The sequence below is a fragment of the Cyrtonyx montezumae genome, unplaced genomic scaffold, assembly GCF_038088225.1.
Source record: "Cyrtonyx montezumae isolate F1298 unplaced genomic scaffold, pur_monq_1.0 scaffold_11, whole genome shotgun sequence".
In the NCBI taxonomy this organism is placed as follows: Eukaryota; Metazoa; Chordata; class Aves; order Galliformes; family Odontophoridae; genus Cyrtonyx; species Cyrtonyx montezumae.
In genome coordinates, this window is record NW_027071837.1 from 1,259,284 (window position 1) to 1,281,424 (window position 22,141).

Here is a 22,141-nt window from a genome sequence, read left to right on the forward strand (position 1 = left end):
AAAAATTGCATGTCTGATATTTAGAGGAAGACATGCAACGTTAGCGCGACAGCATCTCCAGGGGTGTGTGCCCTGAGCTCTGGTAACAGCCCTTGAAATACAAAGATGTGTTTGTTTCTGTGGGTCTGGATACTGAAGACAGAAAGACTTCACTGAAAGAGGAAAACTCTCCTGTGGGGGGGGGGGGATGAAAAAGCTGCATACCTTGCTTTGATCTGGAGTGCTTTTTGTCCAGTGGAGGTTTTACTCCTGCAAAGTCAGCGTGCCCTGATGTTTCGATTAAAGACTGTAGGGAGTTCTTAGGTTTTGTATTGAATTTGCAGTAGATGGCACACGTAGACAGATACAAGTGTGCAGGTGTAGTTTGCACTCACCTCTGTAGCTGCTGGTGCATGAGAACTGCTCTGGCTCTGTGGGACCAGGCTGAGAGCAATCCTGTGCCCTGGGATGGACATAGAGCCACAGCCACTGCCAACCTCTCCTCAAGAGGTTCAGCTTCCCGAGCCAACTGTCCACACAACTGAGATTTATGGCTGACTTTCCCCTGAAGATCATCCAACATCACTAAACTGCCCTTTTTTGGGCAATCTGAGCACTGCAAGATAAATAAGCCATAGTGCTGCTTAACTTACATACTGAGACTGAGGAGGAATTGATACGAATGGCTATTTATTCAGATACTTGTATTTAATTACAAAGGAACTGAAGGATCTGACACCTTCTCAGCTCTCGCAGGGCTCCCAGCTCCTGTCCCATCAGCTCTATTCCAGGTGCAATATTGAGCACTGCAAGTAGTCACAGTCTTCTTTTCCCCCTGAACTTTCTCAGTCCAAACCAACATCAAGTGGATCCCAGTGGTGAGGTGCAGAGCCTGCCTTCCCATACAGAACATCTTACACTTTCCAGTCGCCTTCTCCAGACAGGAGAAAAGCAAGTGGTAATTAAAGGCTGGGAGCCCTCTGCTTCCCCTCGCAGCCTGCAGTGATGCTTCTGGCACCAGCAGTGATCACACTGGGTTATGATCTCAGGCAGGCAGCACCTTTCCCCAGCATCTGGGCTGGCAGCAAAAGCCATTTTCCTCTGCAAACCACTGGTGTGGCCTTAAAAAACAGAGGCCTGGTAATTCCCTGATTAACAGATACATTACTCCATCCCCCAAGACTCTTTCCAGTCCTTTTATCAGCTTTGATAGGCTGATGATCTGCTCAGTGACAACCACGGAAACCCAACACCAACTTTCTCTGAACTTCCCTGAACAGATTAAACCCACAATCACAAAACTACAGCTGCCCCATCCCATAGGAAGCCCTGCCCCACTTGCTGGCACTCCCTGCTCTCCCCTCTGCTCCAGGCTGCTACAAAGAGGGAATACTGTGAGGGTCACAGAGAAACCCTCAACACCAAATTGACTTCTGTAGGTTTGGGTTCTAAACTCAGGTGGGCTCTGCAGGTAACCCTGAGCAGTGAGTCAAGCCACCTGCCCTAAGCTCTTTCTCTGCCATAAAAGACCCTAAGTACTGCTGTGAACGGAGGGTGCCCATGAGAATCAAAGCATTGAGTCCTCCCAAGGTTGGGCTTGCCTACAGAGGTGAGAGCTGCAGGCTGTCTGTGGCAGGGAGGGGTTGGGAAGGCTGCAGACAGTTGGGGGCACAACAGGGAAATTCCTGTCTGCACACTCCTACATTAGTGGAACTTTAATTAACACATGTTTCTCAGCCTTTCCTACACATTATATAAAAAGCACTGAGTTGTTCACATCTCCATTAGCCTCAGGCATGCAACACGCACCCTTCAGCTCTGACCAACGTGGAAAAACCCCTTACCTGCATCCTTCCTTCCATGTACCTGAGTGTCTTCAGCCCCAGCTTCCACCAGCACCCAGCTCTGGTGGAGAAAGATCTCTGCAGCACTGTGGTCACCCCAGCAAGGCTTCAGATGAGGGGCTCCCCTCTTCCAAACCCCAGCTGAGGCAGTCAGACACAGTTTCTCCTCCCATCACGATTCACTCCCCACCTCCTTACCCTACAATAACAAACCATGCCCACCTTTTCCTGATGAGGGGAGTTATATAAGCCCATGAGTGCTCAGAAGGAGCAGCTGTGCTCCATTTGGGGACAGCGTTCAATGGCTGATAAGAAAAACATGCTGGGTCTGCCTTTGAGAGGAAAGCAATGATGCCTGGCACAGGGTGGGTCCACCTGCAGATCCATCCATCCATGACCACGCTGTTTGTGCAGTTGTTCTTCCATGGTTGGCTTTGGGATTTCTCCCCTCTCCATGCTCACAAGTGGCTGTTTGCTGCCAGGTTAAACCTGCCTGCCCATCATTACATCAGTAACATCAAAAACATTAAATAGGACCATGAAGAAATCTTGACAGCGAGGGACAATGGCTAATTTTAAAGTGTTCAAACAACCTGAGCATCAAATAGGCCTAAATAACTCCCTTAGGACAACTGGGTTTCTTGTGGACGTTTCTGGGGTTTCCAGTGAGTTTTATGCTATTCTCTTGGTTAACTGTTTTCTAAGTTACTTTTGCCCATCTGCGTGGTCTCAGTAGGAAACAATTCACTAATGCCTGTCATCTGTCCAAATCAAATACATCTACTAACATGAGAATCGCATGGAGGAGTGCAGAATCATTTCCTCCTGTCATTCTTTCGGGCAAGCACAACCCTCTAAATAGCCCTTCAGATCTTTTGTTAGAGGCATAATAAAGGTTTATTTCTGTCAACCAACTTTCCCCCACGACAGCTGAGGATGAGCAAAGCGGATTTCTGGCAAACAAGGAGAGCAGTGCCAGTAATTCCTTCTGCTCCTTTTTCAGCTTCCTACTGCAGAGTGGGGCAGCTTTACCTGATGGTATGGGGGATTGGGATGGAGACAAATCCTGGCAGTGCTTCTGGTGGGTCAGGACTTCCAGGTCAGTGGCTGTTTGATGGGACATTGCCCTTAAAGAGCTATGTGAGCTGCCTCTGTAAAATGGGATGGATGTGGTCTTTCCATTCTGGCAGGAGAGCAGGGGTCACCAGATGTGCATATGTGTTTAAGGCAAAGAGAATTTCTTGCCCCGTGATCCCACGGGGTTGGCCTGTGCCATTGAGGGCTCTCTTCTTCAGAGTGTTTTTTGGAAGGGGAATATTAATGTTTGCATAGGAAATCTGAGGGCACATTTTTCAATCTGATTCGATTAAAACCCAACGAGACCTGAGCAAATTTTCCATTTCCTGGAGCAGGAAACAGGAACGTCGTCCTGCTGAGCTCACCTACGCGTGTCATGTCCACACCTCAAGGGCTGCTTCCAGTGAAGAACTGAATCAACAGTTCCAATGAATCTTCACTCTTACTCAATGATAATTTCCCATTCCAGTTTACGAGACTCAACAAAACTCGATTTTCTTTAAAAAAAAAGAAAAATACCCCCAACTACAGTAAATAAAATAAAGGAAAACAATCCCCAAATATCAGAAAACAAAGCCAACCAATCCACTGAGAAACAAACAGAAGAGAATCTCAATCTCAACCTCAACCTCAGACCACCACGGCCTTGGAAAATGCCCAGCACTGTTGACAGACACATTTGAATACATTTTCTTCCACAGTAGCTTTGATGTGACCTCTCTTTTGCCTCAAGGGAAAACAGAAACCGGAGTCATACTCAGGAAAAGCATCACAAGTGTTTTTTTTTGGAGGAGCTGTTTCCCAAAGGAAATCTGGAGGAGCTCCAGGCAAAAGGGGAGCAATTTTGGGAGATCCGTGCTGATCCCTTGCCAGAACTGCAGTCATTTCATAGAGTGGGAAGGAGAAGTGTGTGTGCTGCACTGGATCTCTCTCTATATATCCGGCAAATGCTATTTTCTTCACACTTGGAGGAAACAAGTTAAAGGCTGCTCCTTTAATTGCCCTACGATGGGCACCGGGATGCCCGAGGTGAAACAGGGAGCACACAGACTCGTTGCTCCCAGTGACACAACTAAATCCCAATTGTCACCTCCCTGGAAGTACTGGGTGCAGGGAACTCGTGTGGCTGTTCCTGCTTCCCCTAGGCACTCATGCTGCCCTGCTGCTCCAGTTTGCTGCTGGAAATAACCATTACCATGGGAGGTCCAGGGAGTTAAGAGCACCATTCCTACTGAGACTGCAGAAATGAGCTCAACCCCTCTGTTGTGGCACATCTGGGCAACGTGGATGTGGTTTTTCTGTCTTTATCATTTTTATTTTACATGCTTTGCACTGGGTGAGGAACTCAGGTGTGAGGAACTGAGGGTTTGCAACACCACGCTCAGTGTTCTGCAGAAAGCAAACCCAACAGGCCCCAAAACACAGCACCCTCAGCTCAGCAGGGCAGTGCCAGCCCTGATTCCACCTCTGTACGAGGGATGGAGGTGTCAGAGCCATCTGGGCTGAAACTGGAAGTCTCAAAAGACTTTTCATCGGGTCCTTTTCGAAACGCAGAAGATCTGAGGAAAGTAAAACTCGGTGTATCGTGGCCTGAAATTGAGAGTCCCTTATTCATGCAGAGCATACAGGATAATCTCTTGTAGGTGGTTATGGGTTTGGCTCTCATTTCCCTGGAAAATCTGGCTCTTCCTGGTTGCCCTGCACAACCAGGGAGCAAAGCTGAAATTCTTTGCTCATTTTATGATACAGGGGAGACTGGATGACTAAATCTGCAAATCCTTAAGTAGAAAAAAGCCACCAAGAAAGTTGGAAGTGAGAACACAGAATAAATGATAACTGAGGTGAAGGAAGGCAAGTAACAAGGGGATGCTTATCAGAAAGTCATCTGCAGGGTGAAGAGTGGGCCTCAGAGGAGGGAAGGAAAGCTTGTTAGGAGGAGATGTTAAAATTGAGTTGAGACAAAGCACTGGACAAAACACTGCAGTGAAAAACCCTCTGCTCTGCTTCCATGGGCTGCCTCAGGCTTACTGCATCTTTACTTGGAAAAGCCAGCAGCTGAGAATGTGCAGCTTCGAGGAGGAGATTCCCAAAGCTTCAGCTGCAAGGATGAAGGGGACCTGCTCCTCTGCTGCCTGGGCTCTGATAGGAGGCATTTCCCAACGTGCTGCTCTTGCTTCAGAATTAGAAGTGCTGGTTTGGCAGAAAGGGAGGAAGGAAGCAAGCCAAAACCAAGTGAGATTTGCATTAATCTTCATGCATCTCAGTTTTTGCTGCACTTCTGTGCTTTGCCACCATTTCTTTCTACATTTGACCTCTTAGGTTGTTCCATTCAGTTCCTTAGAGAGAAGAGATGAGGCCAAAAATCTTTTTGCTGTCCCCCCATAGAGAAACTCATTCTACCAGCTGTGCAAAAAGGGCTCATGAATTCAAGCCACGTGCAAGAGGGTCTTACCCCAGCAGTTACTGCCTGATGACAAACATTGCATTAGCAGTGCTTTTGCTCAGCATTTGCCTTTTCTAATAGCAAAAGCGGAGAACAGAGGTGAGAAAACAAATATTCTGTATCCTGCTTTACCCAGGCACAGATGTAACACGTTCCTACTGCTCCTCGGGGTGGGGAGGGGCTGCAGGTCCACAGGGGGCAAGGAGGATGGCCAGAGAGGGGCGGTGTTGGTACGACCAGAGAAAGGGTTAACCACCAAAGGACAGAAATTCGGCCTTGTTTTGTAGTATGGAGCTGCAGAGCTGTTGAAAACAGAGACTGCTTTCTGACAGCTTCCTCAAAATCTTTGAGAACGTTGGACAAAAAAAAACCTCAGCAAAACCCAAGGGGTACAGACAACGTCATCGCACCAGATTGCCTCAGAAAAAGTTATCCATGTGGTGTAAAGGGGACAAAATCAGGAATGGGATCGTGTGGGATGGGAAGAGCCCCTGGGGGGGACATTACAGAGAAGGAGAGGGGGTCAGCTGTGAGAGAGGGGAAGGCACGGGCAGAAAGCAGTGCTGGAAATGCTCTGGTTTGAAAAGCAAAGTGAAGCACTTTGGACAGAGAAATCCATGTTTTCTTATCTACTGCTGAATTCAAATGAAATCCAACCGTACTGCAGGTGCCAAGGAAAAAAAAAAGAGAAGGAAAGGTGAAGAACAGTGCCAACCGATGTACAGAGCTGGCCAAGCACTCAAACAAGGGTGCAGCACAAAGCAAACAGGGGATGGAAGAGCACTGGAAAGCATCCATGCTGGCATGAGGTGCGCGAGGTGGCTTCTCAGGGCTGGGGTGAAGGAGGGGATGCTGTGAGCAGACCTTAGCATTGGGAGGGGTGAGGAGGGTTGCCCAGGACCTGTGGGATGGGGGCAGCACTGTGCAGCAGGTGGTGCTGGGAGGAGCAGAGGGGTTTGCTTTGTCCTTCCTGCAATGGGCAATGGCTGTGAATGGACAGGGTGCTGAGGAAGCGTGTGACTCACCTGCAGGATTTGTGCTCCCACAGCTCAGAACTCTGTTGTGTTATCCTGATAGGCAAAACAGTCCAATGTAATGGGAACGGTTGCAGCAAAAAAGTAAATACCCCGAAGCACAAGTGAGCTCATTCTTATCAAAACCAAACACAAAACTGAACAGGAATCAAAGTGAGAAGCTGAGCTCACAGGGCACGAAGCAGCACAGCCTTCGTCAGTGCCTTTAATTCTCCATTTTGGTGTAGGAGCTCTGAGCGTGAGCCTGGTGCTCCTGATGGGCTTGGGAGCAGTGCTGTGTGCTCATAGGGTCATTCGGGTTGGAAAAGCCCTCTCAGATCCCCACATCCTTCAGTGCCACATCCCCCCGGTTCTGGAGCACCTCCAGGTGCCACCCCCCTCCCCGGGCAGCCTGCGTTGGTGCATCACCACTCTTTAGGAGAAGGAATTGTTCCTAACATCCAGTCCTCCCGAGGAATTTATCATCTCCTGCGGGACTCCTGTCTCCTTTCCCACCACACGGAGCCCCGTGACAGGACTCACCCACGCAGAAACACCAACACACTCCGCTCAACCCTTGTCACCCCAAGAGAAGGACAGGTGGTGGAGGCCGATGTCGGCATCACCGCATCACACCCACGTAACCCCAGCAACGCCAACACAAACACGCAGCAGCGCAGCCCGGTGGGGTCGGCTGCAGCTCAGCTCCAGGTGCACTGCAGAGCTCACGAGGAACTCGTGGTGTTCACAGCCGGCGTGCCACAGCTCACGCACTATGAGCCCCCCCGCAATCTGCTCCGGCCGCGTGTTTGAGGAAGCGTCTGGGACTCCTCTGCCGCACGGGGCATCAGTTTTTCCAGACAGCTGAAAGTGCTGAGGCAGATCCTACAGCCGTGATTCAGGTTTCTTGTGAAACCGCCCTGGGATGGTGCCCGGCAAAGCAAACCCCGCTGTGACGCGGCGCTATCTATAAAAGCCGGGGAGGGATCCGAGGGAACGGCACTCAGCGCACGGTGATGGGGAAAGCCAGCTCTGGCTGCTTTTTTCAACAAATGTAAGTACCTTTGCTTTTAAACGGAGCGGGAGCTCACGTGGCTCGTGGTGTCAGGGCAGTTGGGTGGCTGCTCTCGTCCCCCGTGTGTTTTACGGCTCGATTCCAAGAGGAATTTGGGAAGGAAGTTTTTGGCTGAGAGCAGCGGATGTTTCCGACGTACCTCGCAGGTTACAGCGACGTAACGAGGACAGAACAGGGACCCTGGATGTCGTCGTTAACTGGAATTCGGGAAGCATCCCAGGAGAACAATTTTTGGTACGGATGAAAACGCAGTTCCGGGAAACGCGCTGTGGGTTTGGGCTGAGGCTTCGTCTGAAACAGCACCGGCCCAAATGGCACCGTCCCCAGGCAGCACCGCGCACTGGGTGATGTGGGATGGAACCACGGGAGGCTGCTGGCCAGCCCTGACTGCAGAGCTGGCGTGGATCGGGCCGCCCTGTGCCTCGAGTGTCTCCCAGCTCCGTTCCATTTACTGCAGCGCTGCATCCAGACAGCACTTGGAGCAAGCACTGGAAGCTCTCCCAGCCCTGGGCATGGCTGATTCCTGCCTGGTTCCTCAGCTGGAAGGAGAAGCATTCCCACCCTGAGCCAACCTGCAGCCAGCTGCTGAGAGATAAACATCCCAGTGCCCACGGCGAGGGAGGGACTGGAACCTCGCTCTGCTGCATTCTGGGTGGGAGCTGTAAGAACCAAATCACAGCACGTGAGGGGAGGAGGGAGGAAGGAGGCAACCACAACGGCCCCATCTCCCCAGGCAGGAGGGACACCTCGGGCACATCTCAGATGGACAGCGTGAAGGCATGGTCCTTTGGGAAATTGCAACTCCTTTCTAAAGCTCATCATGACCTTACACGGAATGCAGCACTATGTAAAGTTTTCAGGAAGAGAAGATGTGAAAAACATACCGAGTTTCTGAGCATCTGGTCTGTCTGCTTCTGAGTGTGGCCCCTGGCTGCACTGGCTGCTCAGCATCCCTGGCCAGCACCCATCACTGGGAGGGGCTGTGGCTCATCACTGTTTCCCAGGGTGAAGGACAGGAGCTCAGTGTTGAAATACTCCACACGACCGTGATGAAGATCTGCTGTAAATCCAGTCATCAGTACCACCTTCAAACTTACCTGGAAAAATAAGAAAGGATAGAGGAAACACCTGAACAGACAGGCAGAACGCAGAGGCCTGGTTTTATGGCAAGCTTCCTTTTGGTTCAGTTTATTTTCTAGTTAATGTTTATCTCTACATTCTCCAGTGGAGATGTAAAACTCCAGGTCAAGGAGTTGCACACTTCCCTCATTCATTGAACCGCCCAAACCAGTTCGGATTTGTTTGCTGCCCTTCTTCTGGGAATCACAGCCCTGAATTCAGCTGAAGTCCTTTGGCCAAACACATTGATCTTCTGCATGCAGCAGACAGGTTACAGGGATTTTTCACCATGCAGCAGTTCATGGCAGAGATCTGCTCTTGAAAAAATGGCCTTAGCATACCTGATGATCTTAAAGGTCTTTTCCAACCTTAAAGATTCTATGATTGCAAACAAGGAGGAGCTTCTGCCAGAAAATGCAGATTTTTTTTTGTTCTAGTTAAACACTGTGGAAAATCGAGGGTAAGATGAACCACATCCCAGTTCAGCTGCAGTACAGCTGAGTTTTTCCTACCTCTTTAGCAAAGGATTCCCCCAGAAAGTTGGCTCAGGTTCATAAAAGAAGAGAAAAAGTGCCTGTGGATCTCAGATGAGTCAACCTGGATGAGTAACGGAGCAGTGGGAATCCCACCCTGACACATGCTGGCTCGTGTGGAGCCTTTCTTGGGAATTATACAGAATTATCACTTTGGCATTGTCTCACCAAAACCAAAAGCAGTCAGGAACCACAGCAGCCACCCATTCCTGTTGGGTAACTCCAGGAAAAGCCTTGCATGCAGTGCCAGCCGTGAGGTGCCCCTGCCAGGGGCAGCAACAGCACCATTTCCTCCATCTGTGATCTAAATTGCTCTGATGTCAGTTAAACAAATGAACATCTCTTCTAATCCAGGCTGTGCCATGCCGACTCCTTCCCCTCTGAATCACATTTTATCTTTCTTTCATCATCTTTGATCCCTGTCAGACAGTGTCAGCACTCGATACCTTTTTCATCCCGTCGGCCTCACAAACAGTTTCAGCATTCTTGCCCTGGTGTCACAGCAGACTCAGTAAGCTAACGAGCCTGATTCCTTACTCTGCAGAACCTCCTCTGATCCATCATTCCCACCGTGTCAGATATTTAACCTCTCATTTTCCCACCCCTCTAGGCATGACCTCATTGTAGCTGCTTCTAGCCCACACTGCCTTAGCTTACTCTGCTGTAGGAATGCCTCATAGCACAATACCAAAAGTCTTAATAAAATCCAAGATATATATACCTTCAATTTTTATACAGATATATATAGAAGATGTTTGCTGAATGCTTTTCCCCACCAGGGTCTATCCCAAAGCTAGAGAAGGGAGCTGGGCTCACCCAACACGCTTCACCTCCAAGAAACCCACCATGCATTTCCTTATCTCTGCTCCATCACTCAGATAACGAGGTGTTTGGTCATTGCAGCAGTTTTCCAGGAAGGGGCCCCTCTCGCTCCTCCCTCAGAACAGGACCTGCTTTTCTTTTTCAAGTTTTCTGAAGCTTTTCCCATTCATTTCTTAAGACTCCTCAGTTAAGCATGAATATCTCTGAAATTGCTTCATCCACTTGCAAAGCTCCGGATGCCCCATGTGCTCATGACCCCACAGCAGAGCGAGCTCACAGCACAACTTCGGGAACTCGGTTTTCTTGCTGCAGCACTCAGCAATGGATTCTTTGCTGCTGAACTGTTGGCAAGCAGGAAAAAAAAAACACTTGCATAATGGAAGTGGCACTATTCTGACCCTGGTTTCCCAGTATTCGCCCAGACTCATTACAGTTCCCTGCATTAATTACGAGAAAATTCTATAATCCCCTGGGTCTGTAGGCAATTTCTTTCATAATTGATGCACTGTGAGGATTTCACATGCTGGATGGCTCTGAATGTGGGTAGCAACCAAAGCTGCAGTGGTGCTGCAGTGTGCAGGGTGTCTGTACAAGCACGTGACGTGTGTCCAGAACGCATCCACTGATCTCACATATAATCACCTTTCTTATATGTATTCCAGGTGCTCATCTCTAGCTGGCATTTTCAGGGAGAGAGACCACATGAAGGATTTCAGAAGATACCTGGTGCTTAAATACATCCAATACCTTGTCCTGTCTTCTTCCAACGCCATCAGCACCCTTCTGGGCGTGCTGGGCAGCGGGTACGTGATGCTCACCCTGCAGTCCACCAGGGTTTCCTCCAAGTCCACCACAGTATTCATCTCCAGCCTCGCAAAAGCAGATCTCCTCACTTTTGTGAGCGTCACTGCTGAGCTGTTCCTGTGGAGCTCTGCTGTCTCTGTCCCACGCACGGCATTCACGCCAGCACTGCTGCAGAACCTCCTGACAGCCAACGCACACATCAGCACAATGCTGCTCAGCTGCGTGGCCGTGGAGGCATACCTCATCACCTTCTTCCCCGTGGAGTCCCGCTGCCTGCGGACAGTGAGGAAAGCCATGCTGACCTCCAGGGCCATCTGGCTGTTGGTTGCAACCGAGTGCGCTTTGCTCCAGGCTGATGATGTCCTGAAGGCCAACAGCACCTCTCCTTCCTGCAGCCCCAGTGTCTGGCTGCTCCACTTCTCCAGTGGGGCTGCAGCCCTCCTCAGGGCCCTCAGCTACCTCCTGGGCATCCTTCTAAGGATTGTCAACGTGTACATCTACTACAAAATATTCTTCAGCGTGTCCAACAGATCTACGGTGAGAACGAAGTAGTGCCAGAGGGAGCAGCACAGCAGCCCCAGGCAGAAGATCCTCCAACACAAGTGATTTGGAAACCTTCCAACAGCTGGGAAGCCAGGGCCAAGGCTCATGTCTTTGGCACGAGCGAGTCCTGTTCCCTGATGCCATTAGCTTGATGATGAGGATCCTGAGGAGACCTGGAATCCATAGGTTGTGCTGTTGAGCCACACAGTCCCACGTTGTGTGTTCTCAGTCTGGAGACTGTTCGTTCTGCAGGTAAAACAAATGACATTTCATGAAGGGCAGTGAGAAGTGAAGCAATCCAAACGTATTTATATGAAAAATGATGCTTAGAGGCTTACTCAGGGATGCATGGAGCCAAGAGCTGTATAACTGTATATTAAAACCATTATTTATGTCCTATAATCTCCAACTCAGGTGAAGCATGGGGCTCAGCAGTAGGACCAGGAGACAAGGGGAGCCCAGCTGAGCTCACCTTGCTGGGCTTCTCCCAGCACAGGAGAGTCCCCAGGATGGAGCAGGGCTGAGCTGCCACCTGGAGCTGCTCTGGGAGACGTCTTCAGCATGGGGAGCTGTGGGTTTTTTTGCTGCCCTGCTCTCTGAGACAAAGAGGGACATGGTGGTGCTGGCAGTGATGCTCCAGCTGCCACAGTGGTGCAGAAGGGATTTCCTTGGACCACACTGAGGCTCAGCTGGGTGCATGGCAGGGCTGCCCTCAGGTGTGGCCATTGCTGGGGTCTCCTCAAGGCTCTGGGGGCTGTCAGCAGAACACAGAGTACCACACTCAGCACTCCCCGATGCATCCGTGTACACGGGTGCATCCAGCTGCAGGCACTACTGCACCACATGGGAGGTGGCCTCCAGCTTCAGCACAAGGCTGTTTTTGATCGTGCCTCCTGGCATTGCCTTGATTTTGATATCTGTATCTCAGTTTCCTCACCTGCAAGGCGAGGATGGGGATAACCACATTTCTCTTCACCTCGGGGGGTTTGAGAGATGAAACTACTGCAGTGTGTTCTGCAATCTGTGTTCATCCACAGCTCTTGCTGCACCCCCTAGATCTTTGCTTTTATCTCAGGAGCCAAGCAGTGCCTACATGGATGTGCATGGCTGGCTCTAAGCGATGGCACAGAGCTCTTACCTACGGCTGCTACAAACTTTTACAACAATCCAATCCTTTGGCTGCAGTAATAGACTTAAAAAAGCAAACAAAGGATCAAAAGATGTCAGCCCAAATGCCATAACAACGAATACCAGTGGTGTCAGAGGCACTGCCTGCAGGGATGAGGACAACACAGGGCCAGAAGCACACGAAGGGCACGTGCCAAAGCAGGACAGCACCGAACCATGTCACTTAAACTGTGTTAGGATGTTGCCTAGCAAAGCTGATTCCTTCTGCAAGAAGGACTTAACACTGAGACGTGTCCTGGTTCTGAAAGCTTAAAGAGAAACAAAATCTAAAGTGCTGTAAACCATAAAGTTTGTTAAAACACACTGTTTGCAATTTGTGTTCCTTCTGAGGATCCCTCACTGCTGTGCTGTCAGCAGCTCCTCCATCAGCCTGTGATCCACTGCATGGAGATTGGAGCTTTGCTACAAAAGGCCTGCAGGACTTTTGTCTCAAGTTCCCCACCTGGCAGCAGCATTTTTGAGCCTGATTTTTGTGATGGGTGCCCTTGCCCTCACACCAATCATCTTGTCCTTAAGAAACCAATACAAGCAACTGCTGAGCATGACTGGGCTTAGCACACAAAAGCAGGCAGCCTGTAGTAAAACACATCAGGAATGTACTTGCAGCTGGAAGCTGGGCTCCCAGGACCAAGCTGTGTGTGCACCTTGCTTTGCTCTTGCCCAGGCTGGGCATGGAGCTGTAGCAGCACTATTCCTGCAGCAGCTGTAGAGCAGCACTGCTTTCCCCCTCAGAAACCACACTGCTCATTTTGCCTTCCCAGAATCTCAGTTCATTTCTTGTGTTATTCTAAGGGTTTTAAATCATATCTTGTTTTTTCTTAGTCTGGATATAGTTATAATGATTAAAGAAATGATCACAATGGTTTCATCTTCCGGGTGTCTACTCAGTGTCTGATAAAACCAGTGCCAGACATGGCAGCGTTTCAAGGAAACCCAAAGGGCTGCAGCACTGAAAAGCAAGGACACAGCACAAGAGGATGCTGTCTTCTGGAGACAGAGACTTCATAATTATGCTGAGACGCCAGCAAGTCCCACACAGCTCAGAGTCTGCCCTGGTCATCCGCTGTCTGCTGCGGCAGGGATGGGTTGGCACATGGCAGCCTTAGAAGGCAGAACTAAATGGAAATACATGCGGGTGTGGGCAGGAGCCAGGACAGGGGGCTTTGGCTCAGCACAGGGTGCCTGGTGCTCCTGAACACGGTGAGATTCAGGACTGCCCACACTGGGATCCCTTGCTGCACTTCAGACCCCATGCCAGGCTGGAAACTGCTCAATATTCTTAATAGATTTTGCTTTTTGCAATGGAAACTTTTGATAGAAACCCCCCTTCAGGGGTACAGTGCCTCCTATGCCTCTTCTCAGCCTTGCCTCAACACCTTCTGTACAGGAGGCACTTGGCCATGAGCTTAGCCCAGTGCCTTACACAGGTGCCCTCCCCTGGCACAGCACGGCCCGCTGGTCCTGCTGTCCTTGGGAACCAAGGAACAGTCACACTGATATTCAGAAACTCCAGGGATGCACAGGAGAAGTGAAGCACTGAGTACAAGACCCTCCTCCAAAGGAGGAGTAAAGAGCCAAGGCCCTCAGCACAGCTCTCCTCCTTCCCAAGTGACTCCCATAACATGGACAAACCAGTGACCATAAGTACACAGATGGACATTAGCTGATGCTAATGCTGCCTGCTGCTCTTCCCTACAGAATTAAAGGATTCAGCAGTGGTGACTGCTATACTCCAGCATGACTGAGCATGGCCCGTACCCCAGAATATCACCTTGGGTATTCCTTCAGGGTGGTTTTTAGTTTCTGGGAAGTTACTGCTGGACACGTGTCTGAAAGCAGGTATTGTCAGGTTACCTCTGCCATGCTGACCTGCTGCCTGCTCTCACACATGTTAGCAACCAATGACCTCTTCTGTGATTTTTGCTGTTTGAAACCTGAGGTTATACACACAGAAAGGTGTAATCCCGAGGCTCTGAGATCTCCTTGCACTATCTGCTAATGACACATTTCCCTGAAAGGCAAATGAATCTCTCAACAAATGAAACGTAAGCTGAGGTAAAATGCAAAAGCCAAGGGGACCACCATCCCTCTGCAGAAGTAACCACAGCCCCATAAGAGCAGCTGCTGCTGCTCTGATTGCTGTGGCTCTGCCCTGATGGGTTCACAGGGAAAGTCCCAGGAGAGGCAAGGAACCATCACAGCCCCATGGGGGTTTTCTCCTTTGTGTTGAAGTCAAAGGGTTGACCACCTCTGCTTCCAATGCCTGCAGGACAGGTTGGGTGCATTAACCTCCCCCCTCTGACACGAGTTGAATAACAGAGGTCCCATGTTGCACCATGAGCTCAGCATGGCTAAGAAGGGCATACAATAACATTCTGGTATCACACTTGCTTATCTAAATTTGGCAAGATTTTTATTAGGGAACATTTAGATTGTATTTGGCTTCCTGAAGGTGAATGGAGAGGCTGAGAAAAATCAAAGGGCAGAGAGACACTGCCACAAACACATAACTCCTGCCCTACATCTGCACAGCAGAGGCCAAATCCACACTCTGCAGCAGTCCCCATCTCCTCCCACTGCTCATCACCTTCTTGAGCACAGAGGAAACAAACCTTACACAGGATGATGGAACTGATAATAAAAAGTGCTTCCTTCCCCCCATCAGCAGAGAGCCCCCAGGGAGCTCAGCAATCCCAGGGCCACGTGCAGGGTCAGCACAATTTGGCAGCTTGAGGAGAGAAGCCCCTTCTCCTATTATGGAAAACAGCCTTCCTGCATGCCCACAGCTACTGGAGGGGGATGCTCTGCAGGAGAACTCTGTCCCTGGGGCAGCACTTTGAGCATCAGACCAAACCCACAAATGTGCATTTGGGAATCCCCAGCCAGCTCTGGTTGATGACAGCTGCCGTACTGCCTTTGTTTGTATCCTGACACGGGGTTTCAAAACCATTGCAAGAAAGGAGATTTTTCCACAGCCCTGCCAATAGACGTGGGATAATTCTGTTTTTCTTTTGTGCTTGAAGTATGAATCCCCTCGAGGTGTGGGCTGATGATCTGCTCATTCGCAGAGCTGTGACTGTCAGGCTGCTCTCTGCACCAGCTCTGTGTTAGTCAAGAGCTCAGGGCCATTTCTGCAGTGGAAGCAGAGTACTCACAGCCTTGCCTTCATTGGCACTGCAGTCACTGTAGAATCACAGAACTATCTGAGTTGGAAGGAGTCACTTGTATAGTAACGGATGTATAGTTAACAATCAACAGTTCAAAGTAGTATGGTAGTCAGGACATAACTACAAAGATATCACAGTGGAAGGGAATAATCAAAAACAGATGGAGTGCCCACCCATGTCCCAGGCTCACAGTGGAAAAGCTCCAAAGGGAGCAAACTCCAGACAGAGACCCTTCCCCAGTGGTGCTCAGCCCTTAAATGAGGTCTGGGAGAGATGGAGCCAGGCTCCACCCCTCCTGGTCACACAGGGGCATTGCCTTCACCTGTGCTCCCATGGCTGACTCAGTGCTCACCTCAGCTGATCCATCAGTGGTTCAGGCTGTGATTCAACAGTTCCCACACAGGACCCAACATAGAATCCTTTCACAGCTCTAAACAGAATTTGCGTTGCAGTGCTTTTGGGGGTTTTCCAAACCTCTCTTTTTGAACCCTTGCCAAGCAGCAAAAACACATCAGCCCCTCTGGGTAGGGTTGTGAAATCCTTGCAGAGCCCATCAGTGTCTGCTGCTGAAATTGGGTGGCCCAGAGCCAGCAGCAGATAAGCAGTTCCAGTACAGAGCTACCAGAGAGCAAGGGAGGATCCAGCAGGGCAGGGAGCACAGCTGCACCAGGGATTGGGGGACAGCAGCTGACACATGTGAGCGATTTGTGGCTCTAAGTGTGGGCACGTCACTGCAGTCACACTGTGCAAACAGCAAGTCAGAAAGAAAGGAAATTTGGAACAGATATGTGATGGCATGCAAACAGGGAGATTTCCAGGCCATGGGAATGACCAAAACAGCACTGATAAAATACACTGCCACAGATAAAGAGCATATATCCCTCACTTTGTCATTATAGCAGGAGCTCAGCCTTTCTCACGCCGTCACACTTGCAAAGAAAGTTTGCCAACAGTCTGAGGAACCATTTCTAAGAAGGAAGCAGTCAGGGAAGTGCTGTGCCACGCAGAGGTCACCCATCAGAGAGCTGATTTCTCAAGCACTGATGACACAAGCGACGGACCCAGATTTAGACCTCGCATGACCCACATCACTGGAGCCAACCCAAGAGCTTTTGCTCTTTGTAGTAAAGCACGTTGCCAGGAGACACTGAGTTACCTTGGCATGTTTTGACACCAACGCCTAAGAAATTCTGCAGCACATCTCTCCAAGTGCCACTCCTCTCACTCGCACACTGTGCCCTCTGCTAGGAAAGCGAAGGTTGGGGCAGAGGGGAGGAGCGCAGCTCTGCTTTGCTGGGTGCACCCACAGCCTGGAGCTGTGCATGCTGCAGCTCATCCGAACAAACCCTGCTGGGGCTGAGTGCCCACCCGTGGGTCCCAGAGAGTTACCATTGAGGTGATGCCATTGCATGGCTGCAAAACCAGTGCCCTGGACCAGACCTGTCCCACTTATTTCATAGCAAATAAACATTAGCATACATTAATTGAACACGTGATTAAGTCTAACACCTCTATTATTTTTTTAAACTTCTAGCCCAAATAGGGATGCAATGTCATAATGTGATGGAAAACACAGCGATGGCGGTGGAATAGCAAAAGCCCTAAGCTGCAGCAAGTGGGGATACACTCAGCACAGCAACCATGGGCACAGAACCAGGAAAAAAATCTGCTTACCCTTAGAAGGCCTCAGGTACACAGAGATCTCCAGCAGGGTGCCTGCATCTCCACTGCCAACCCTTAAATGAGGTCTGGGAAGGGGTGAACCCTGACTCCATCCCTTTCAGTCACTCAGGTGCATTGCACACACCTGAGCTCCCCCACTCTGGCCCTGCCTTCCCGCCAGGTGCTCCATCACTGCTTCGAGCTGTCACTTAGCATTTCCTCTACAAGGGATTTTCTTGTCTGCTTCTTGGATTTGCATTCCATCTTTTGCTATTTCTGAGCATTTTACTTCTAGTTCTCTGATTACAAAAGCAGAAGCAGGGGCAGCAGGAAGGCTCTGCAGAGCCTGATGTGCTCTGGCACTGCCTATAGTTCCTGTGCTCTGCAATAGCTGTGCCCGACAGCAGCTGCCAGGGGCTGAGGACCTTGCTACAGGGGATTCTGGGGTGACACAGCCCCCAGATATCACTGCACGTTGGCTGGGGGCCGTCTGCACACCTATCGAGGGAGGGGAGGGTGGGATGAGCTAGCTAATGAATGGTTTAGAGCTTGGAGAGTGTGAATACGTGAGCATACGCCTGGCTGCAAAGTTCAGCTGGTCAGAGCTCTGGGGTATTCATTTCAATGAACAGTCACGTTTTTGCCTAAGGAAAGCCTTCCCCAGGCTGCAAAGTCACATTTTTATCTGTAAACGAAGAACAAAAGTTGCATCCTTAAAAATAAAAACCCCTCCGGACCTCGCAGCTGCCGACAGCTCTGAGCGCACACGGGCGGGGAGTGAGTGCCCTCTGCTGGGCATCACCCGCCCGTGTGCGGCTCAGCTCAGCTCAGCTCAGCTCAGCTCAGCACGAAGAAACCTCGTGTTTCATCGGGGCAAAGGGAAAGCCTCTCTTTGCCTGTGTCCGAGGGCTGCTCCCGAACTAAAGCCCCCTGCATCATGTGGGTCGCTGACAAAGTAATGCCTCCTACATGATGGCACCAGTGGGAGTGGCTATAGGGTCATGGTGGTGATAGGGTCACGGTTGGCGCCAGTAGGAGGAGTTATAGGGTCATGGTAGTACCCATGGAGCAGTTATAGGGTCCTGGTGCCACCCATGGGGGATAGGGTCATGGTGGCAGCAACGGGAGAGGTTATAGGGCCATGGTGGTGATAGGGTCACGTTTGGCACAAGCAGGAGTTATAGGGTCATGGAGGCACCCATGGGTACAGTTTTCCATGGAAGCTGCTCGTACAAAGAGTGCTACACTTTTTCTTATGCATAGTGCAAATTCTCGGCTACAAAACACCATCTTCCAACAGTCACTGCCATTAGCTGTGCCATTCTCACCAGCAGTGAGCAGGAGCTTGCATGACATGCACGTACAGATCTACACCAGCAGAGGTGACCACTGCTCCATGGATGCTGTGGTGCTGTCATTGCTGGGAAGATGATGCCCTCACGGGACACCTTTCATCGGCCTGAGATGATGGAAATTTGGATGTACCAAACCCGGACCACCCTGTGGGAGTGGTCAGAAATGGCCACACTCTTCACGTGAGGTGTTTTTTCTCTCTCTTGTAAAAATTAAATAAAATTACTTGCGTGCAAGATGAAAATACCCTCAATCAGGGTAAAAATAATGTCACCTTAATCACTTTTGATGCGGGATTAGCAGCTGCAGTAGAGGTTGTATGGTATGTAGGGGAGGAAGGACAGCTCCCATCCAATTCTTCAGACCCTCTTTCTCCAGGCACTTCTGAGCCAGACAGCCACCAGCTCAGCTTAACGCATTGCTCCAGTTTTACCTTCCGTGGCTGTAAAGCCAATGCCACCCCACTGCCACCCATCTCATCCCAGCTGGGATGCAGACACATATGGCAGTAAGCTCACACTGCCACGGTGGGGAGCCAGCATCCTTCTGCAAGGGCTGCCTGCCTGCCCCACAGCTTCTTTTTCTTTTCTTTATTTTTCTTTATTTATTTACCTTGAAGGAGAGGAAGAGGAATATATGACAGCTTTACCAGGGGAGCCAGGCTGGCTCACCTTCTTTTCCCAAAGAACGCTGTTAACAAGGCAAAGCTGTGGCCCTGAGAAGGCAGAAAACATGCATTTTTTTTCTTGTAAACACAGCAGCACAGTGGTTAGTTGGAATTCATCCCAGAGCAGAGAGAAGCCTCAGGTTCAGAGGTCACACTACAAGCAGATACTTTACTACAGTTTACATTTTCAGACCTACAAACATGCAGCAACAAATCAGATCTTCCCATGTCTACTGAAGGAAACCACGGGTGCAGTCCAGGCATGCTCCAGCCCTGGGCTTGGGACCTCTGGTGCTGCCCCACAGACCTCACCCAGCCCCAGTTTTGCTCTGCATTTTCCCCCTTCAAAGCTATTTGGAATCATTGAACCCTTCATTAAGGTTGGAAAAGACCACTGAAGATTATCTGTTCCAAACATCTCCCCATCTCCCACTCTCTGGGCCTGGGATGGAGCCACCGTGGCTTTGTGCAGCACACATTGCTGGGGGGAAGCTGCAAAGGGAGCTCCAGAAGGGTGGGGAGTGCTTTGAGGCAGCCCTGATGATAATCTAAATGGGAAACCACAGATTTGCTGTTACGTGGCTGAAGTGAGATACAAGAGAGGCTCAGCCACAGGAATAGAGGAGCACTGCACCAGGGAGAGGTGTTATCCAAATGGCAAGCTTTGTCTGAGACATAAATAACGTGGGATAGGAAAAACGTCACAAGGATTGGGACTTTTTGGAAAGAAAAAGGGCTATTCTCTGTGGAGGCTGCAGGGATATCAGAGGGAGGAGGCAGTGCCATGTGTATCGTGGAGCTGCTCAACTCCAACTCGAGCAAAACTCTGCTCCTCGCTGAGGTCAGAAACTGTATTTGCTTTTTCAGCAGTGCTTCAGAGCTGCAGCCTCTGTTATCCAAAAGCAGCAACCCTGTGCTTATGGAGGAGAAGTGAGTGTGACTGCAGGCAGAGCTGCAGCACAAAACTTGGGGTTTTGTGCCAACAGATGCCACAAGTCAAAGAATCAAATGCTGCTGACATTAGAGACAGCCTTGGCAGTGGGGACAGCCTCTCAGCCAGGAGCTGCTGTCACCTGGACTCCCGCTGCTCCGGGCACAGATCCTGGGCTGTGATGCTGAGCCCCAGGTTGGGTCCTGAGCACCCTGCAAAGAGGGCTGAGGCTGGAAAAGTTGCTGAAACTGCTGGGTAGAAAGGAGGGAGAAGATCTCAGCTCATCCTGCAGGACAAGCTGAGCTTAGCTCTGGACTCCTGAGCATTTTCAGGCTCTCCTTGCTGTTCTTCCCCACGTTCCTTTACATGGAAGCTGAACTGAATTACTTGCGGATAAAATACGCAATAGCCGGTTCGACAATTGTTGAATTCAATTAGCTGCGAGTTTTGTTGACAAGACAGGAGACACATCAAGCAGCTGAAAGAAGAAAGGCATTTCTGAATACATCCACAGCCAGAGAGCAGAGACAAGAAGCAGATGTTGGAGGCAGCTGTGTAAAGAAAATACTGAGTGGGCCAGAAAAGTGACCACAACAAAATAACATCCCCAGCACTTCTCAGCACCGCCTCTGCTGATGGCAGCTGGGTTTGAGGGCAGAGGACACCACCATCCTGGGGCAGTTTGTAGCCACGCACAGGGCACTGAGCAGGTGATGCACTGGGGACGGCCCTGTGTGACAGTCTTATTGCCACTGCAAACCTCACCATGCCCTCTGCATTGCTTGCTGGCTATAGAAATACATGCTTAGTGATGTGGTTGTTCTACAGCAGCAAAAATCACGCTGATGGGGCCGTCCCCGTGCACTGCACTGCTTCAGAAACTTGGCTGAACAAAGAGGAATCGCAAGGAAAGATCCAAGCATCCCTGCTCTGCCAGAACTCTTCCCCCCCTCCATGGGCTGGGCTTGTCCACATTGCGGCCTGCTTGCATTTTCATTAGGAATAGAGAAGGGAATGCAGTAACAAACAGCAGCGCCAGCACTGGGAGATTGTGGAGGGTCCTGAGGTGGAAGGGACCCGTGAAGATGGGAGAGAGGAGATGTACGATCCCACCCGCTCTCCCCTGCAGGCACTGCACATCAGCATCACCCACGGGGCAGGACAGAAAGTTATGGTCTGGAAGGAAATGAAAATGAACACACTTTGTTCGGTCAAGCACAGGATTGTCCGCTTTCCAGCTTTGTTAGCACGGAAGTGAAGTCTTCCTTGGGGCAAATAAGAGCTCAGGGTCAGGCAAACAACACAGTGGTCATTTGGATGCCTTCATCAGCATCATAGACAGAGCTGCATTAGTTTGTTCTGCTATGAAAGTCCAAAGCACACCACCAGAGAGCACGGCTCAGGTGCTCGACCCCAACCTGCCACGGGCTCCACTGTGCCATGTGTGGCAATGCCTTACAGAGCTCCAAAATGAGACCTCTGCAACACTGCAGCCAGAGTTCTGGCAACCAGACTCACCACAAAACCCTTTGTGCTGCTCAGCTCAGTACAGAACTCAAGCCAAGGTCCTGGGTTACACAACTGCTGTCCGTTGGGGGGGTCCTCCCTGACACAAGTGTTGAAGAAGCCACATTTCATTGTCTGCAAGAGCTCTCCAAGGAGAGAAACGCCAGCAATGAAAATACTTTGGCATCCAACCAACTATTCCAAATATCCAACAGTGACCTCGGGAATTAGAGGAGGATCCATTTAAAGTTTAAGGAAAAAAAGCAACACCAACCAACACAACAAAACACAAAGGAACAAAACCACGTTTCCCAGCACAATGTGGTGCTGTGCACGTTCACTGCAAAATGCTTCATCTCAGAGATGCTCTGCACGGGATGAAAACGTGTTTAAATGGAAAAGAAAGGGGAACAAG

The 22,141-nt window shown here is 50.2% G+C and overlaps 1 protein-coding gene across 1 annotated transcript; it reads left to right on the forward strand.

Moving 5' to 3' along the window:
• The first annotated feature begins 7,361 nt into the window (after nt 1-7,361).
• LOC136044146 (type-1 angiotensin II receptor-like) lies at nt 7,362-11,808 on the forward strand. The gene is made up of 2 exons (XM_065729263.1): nt 7,362-7,410; nt 10,568-11,808. Exons 1-2 carry the CDS (start codon nt 7,373-7,375, stop codon nt 11,259-11,261), a joined length of 732 nt encoding a protein of 243 aa, XP_065585335.1. The 5' UTR covers nt 7,362-7,372; the 3' UTR covers nt 11,262-11,808.
• The last annotated feature ends 10,333 nt before the right edge of the window (nt 11,809-22,141 follow it).